Source organism: Triticum aestivum, chromosome 1B (genome assembly GCF_018294505.1).
Source record: "Triticum aestivum cultivar Chinese Spring chromosome 1B, IWGSC CS RefSeq v2.1, whole genome shotgun sequence".
NCBI classification, from domain to species: domain Eukaryota; kingdom Viridiplantae; phylum Streptophyta; class Magnoliopsida; order Poales; family Poaceae; genus Triticum; species Triticum aestivum.
In genome coordinates this window covers 366,015,608-366,019,494 of record NC_057795.1, presented here as the reverse complement: position 1 = coordinate 366,019,494, position 3,887 = coordinate 366,015,608, and the positions used below count along the sequence as shown (strand labels likewise).

The window sequence follows — 3,887 nt, the reverse complement described above, 5'->3', positions numbered from 1 at the left end:
GCCGCCGCCCTCGCCTCGCTGTCCCGCCCCAGCCGACTCCCGCACAGAGTTGGAGAGCACCGGCCTTGGGCGACGAGGACGGGGATATGGCGACGGGGACGGGGACATGGCCAGCACCGGGCGGCTGGTGCAGGGCACGAGGAGGTGGTCAGGCTGCCGTGCCGGTCCTGGCAGCGCGCGCCCGCGAGGGGGGCGCAGGGGAGGCTGTTGCCGCTCATGCTCAGGTGGTCGTCCTCGGCGGCGCGGTGGCCGCGATGCAACGACGGCCTTCCTGCATGCCAACGGCCAGGCGCGGGCGGGGCCAGCGGAGGCAAGGAGCGGGACTACGGGCGGCATGGACGCGCTGCTGGAAGGCGAAGCGGCCTTCGACGGCCCCGCGGCTTCGGACGACAGCCTCGCTTGGGGAGGAAACGGCTGGAGATTTTCTCGTTCGCAGGACAAAATTTTCGCCGGCAGCCCCCCAAGCGGCGAAAAAAATGCCTCCTGAGGGGCTCAACGGCTGGAGATGCCCTTAGAACTTCAAGATCTATCTTGCATTCCAAGCAAGATCTATGGAGTGCAAATAGCATCTTAAGTAAGCACCCAGCACTGTAACCACCCAACACTACTCCAAAAACTAAATATCCTACTACTAGTCACAGGGGGAACCTGTAGGCATTCAAAGATGGGAATCAACAAAACTTGAGGCAGAAGGAAAGTTCCCTTTACTCTGGATATAATTGCCTTACAATGAACAATCATGACCTAATCCCTTTTAGAATGGAAAAAGGAAATTCCACGGCAGTATAAGTTTGCGTTGAGAACAAGCTTGTTGGATTAGGGACACTAAAATCTGTTGAGATCTTCAGACATCTTGGTTTGGATCGCAGATGGTGGATACTCAACTATATCTTCAGAGATCTATCTTGGTTTGGATCGCAGATGGTGGATACTCAACTAGATCTACAGAGAGTTTTGCTTTGGATCGCAGATGGCAGATACTGGAGTAGACTTCTCCCACCGCAGCAGCAATGCGATATCAAGCTCCTGCAGGCTCTTCTCCAGTATGAGTTTTGAAGTTTCAGTTGCTTCAGGCTGGCTCTTGTTTGAATAATTCCAAACCCCTCTTCTGCTGATGATTTCTGTTGTGCACAATGCACTGGAAAAGACTAATGTAAGTATAGCAGCAAACAGTTTTGCGGTCTATCTTCAAAATAAACTGACAAGCGCTCGGACGGTTACCTGAAAAGCATTCTGCAGCCGAAGACTTTGATGGTACATTGCTATTCCACTGCTGCAAAGGATTTCAATGATCTTCCATAGCTCCTGCCTCCCATGGACCAAGAAGAGCGAAAGAACGAACACCAATTCACCTGCACAAGCATAAAAGACAAGTGAACACTCAGAACAAACGAAATCAACTTAACAAAGGGAACATTACATAAAGACCAAAATATTTTCAAAAAAGTTAGCACCTGGATCACCCTGCAAAACAGAAAGGGGTCAAGGAAAGAAGCAAGTCAAAAACAAAACAGGAGGAAGCAATATAGATGTTAGAAACATAACCTGCAAAGAAGAAAACATTTAACTGAAACAAATAAGCTATATGAGAGCAAACCATAAATAGCTGAGACCTGATCAGCAACCTGCCATGCAAAGCACTAATTATGAAGGAAATTTAGTTAGTAAGTTCACGCCCCAAGAAATACGATAATGTCTGCAACGGATATACATCACCAACTATGTCAAGCAAATTTGCACAGCTTGAATGCACTTAAATGCAGCAGATAATGAACCTCAAGAGAGCATAAGAAAGAAAGGAGCTACAATAATGAAAAGTTGGAGGAAACAAGAGCACCGCACTATAGAGAAATAATCTAAACGGTAATAGCAAATGATTAACACTAAGTAATTCAGAATAGGCTGTTCAATCGAAGTTACGATTACAACAAGGTCCCATGAAACTGAATTGATACTACATAGACATTATTTAGTGCCTCTAAGGAGTCTCATATCCCTTCATAAGTCTATAAAGAAGGAAGCTCTTATAGTTTCCATCGTGTCAAAGAAGGGGAAATGGAGTAGACATCCGCATAAGGTAGCCGGGGCAAGAAAAGATGGAAGTCTCGTTAGCTCTAGCTCAGGTCCATGCCATCTCCAGCTTGGCTCGGTATCGGAGACACGGCGGAGTAGGACCTCTCAAAAGGGGAAGGATGCAGCTGTGCACCACGCCTGCGCTTGAAGGAGCACCCTTCATGGCTGTCAGCTTCATGCTTCCTCCGAATCCCCCTCACTGCCTGCAGCTCCAGTGGCGAGAGCGGGAACAACTGCCCACTCACTCGGCAAAGCGAGTTGTGGTTGTCATAGAGGATCCTCTGGTTACAGTTTTTGTCACAAATATGTGTCATTCCAGTCAGTTTACAGCGGTACATGTTTCCAAAGATGTGCTCATTCTGGCACCTCTTGTCACACTTGTGACTGGGGATTTCCCCTTCTGTGTTCAGAATAGTGGACAAGAAAATCACATTGCTGGGCTCAGCAATCACAGATTTGCCAAGTACCTCCATTGTTCTGCCGCGAGAAACCTCTTCACAGATCCCCTTTTCTTGGTTTCTGAGATCGGAGTTTCTGCAACCCAGAACAAGAATTTGCTTCAGAATTTTGTTTTGAAGCACTTGCATATGACCCACGCGGTGACAGTTCTTGCTGCTATTACCGAACCATTCCTAGAATAAATTGCAGTAAATCTGAGAGTACTTTTGCATCGAACACAAGAAAAAACTAGTATTAAAAGTGGCGCAACCTCACGAAATTGCCACTAAATTTACATGCAAGATTTATCACAGATTTGCAATACTTTGACCACAATTTTCTACAGATAAATCTCGGTTACTTATGATTTCTGAATTCTAACATTACTGACAAGATTCACTATAAATCCGTTGGCGCTTTGGCAGACCAAAGCCAGTAAAATCCCACAACACCACAACCTAATTGAATAATTTGGATAGTACAGTCCACCTGGCACCAAACTACAAACGAATCCAAAAGGATTAAAAAACAATATAAAATTCTCAGATACAAACAAAACCTAATTCACAAGTCAGCACCTACCCCTTTTAACCTGCTGGTAAACCAAACACCTAGCTGCCCCGTTCCCGGTTCACAAATTTTTACCAGATCTAAACGGTGAAACCCCCACCTACCGCACCACCCACGATAAATTCGCACCAAAACCACGAACAACCGCACCACAGCGCCAAAATCTACGCCAATTAGGGATTTGGACCGACAAAATCGCATTCAAACGCCTCCTAGCAACCTCTCACGGTCTCCCCTTTCTCCTCGTCGAAACGCCCCTAAAATCTGAAGCGAAAACCTCGGAGGAACAACGTAATAGAGGGCAAAGGCGAGGATACATACCAGTAAAGCTCGAAGGCGGAGGAAGAGACGGGGTAAAAACACCGCGGCCTTCGGTCTCTCCTTCCTCTCCCTCCCTGCCTCTCTCTCTCCGCCAGGGAACAGGAACCTCTCGCGGAGTCAATTGCAACGGCCCGGACGAAGAGGGGTTGGGGAGGGGTGGGTGTCCATTTATAGGATCATGCCGTTCGCCGAATGACTTAAATGCCCCTGGATGGCCAGGACGTCGACACGGAGGAGCTCACTCGCTCACTGCCCGTCCCTGCTTCCGCGGATCGGTCCGGCTCGGATATCGGCTCTATCCGTCCTGTCTCCTCCAAGTAACCCACTCCTACTCTCGTTGTCATTTCGTGCTAATACTAATATTAGCACGAACCTTTTCTTAGACAGGGCACATGATAGCTCACATGTAGCTCAATTTGCTGTTAACACGCCGTGCAGTTTTGTGCGCCTTTGAATGTTGATCAAATTTTTAGAAGGTTACAGCA

At 47.7% G+C, this 3,887-nt stretch overlaps 1 protein-coding gene across 2 annotated transcripts; it reads right to left on the bottom strand.

Moving 5' to 3' along the window:
• Positions 1 to 681: 681 nt before the first annotated feature.
• Positions 682 to 3,643, bottom strand: LOC123124765 (uncharacterized). Of its 2 annotated transcripts, none has more exons than XM_044545333.1 (3): positions 3,403 to 3,643; positions 1,222 to 2,607; positions 682 to 1,138 (listed from the first exon to the last, which is right to left on the bottom strand). In XM_044545333.1, the coding sequence occupies exon 2, from the start codon at positions 2,544 to 2,546 to the stop codon at positions 2,115 to 2,117; it is 432 nt and encodes a 143-aa protein (XP_044401268.1). In that variant the 5' UTR covers positions 2,547 to 2,607; positions 3,403 to 3,643; the 3' UTR covers positions 682 to 1,138; positions 1,222 to 2,114. The 2 variants fall into 2 exon arrangements, with proteins under 2 accessions (XP_044401268.1, XP_044401262.1); XM_044545327.1 differs by having other exon boundaries at positions 1,222 to 2,705; positions 3,403 to 3,537.
• Between the last annotated feature and the right edge of the window lie 244 nt (positions 3,644 to 3,887).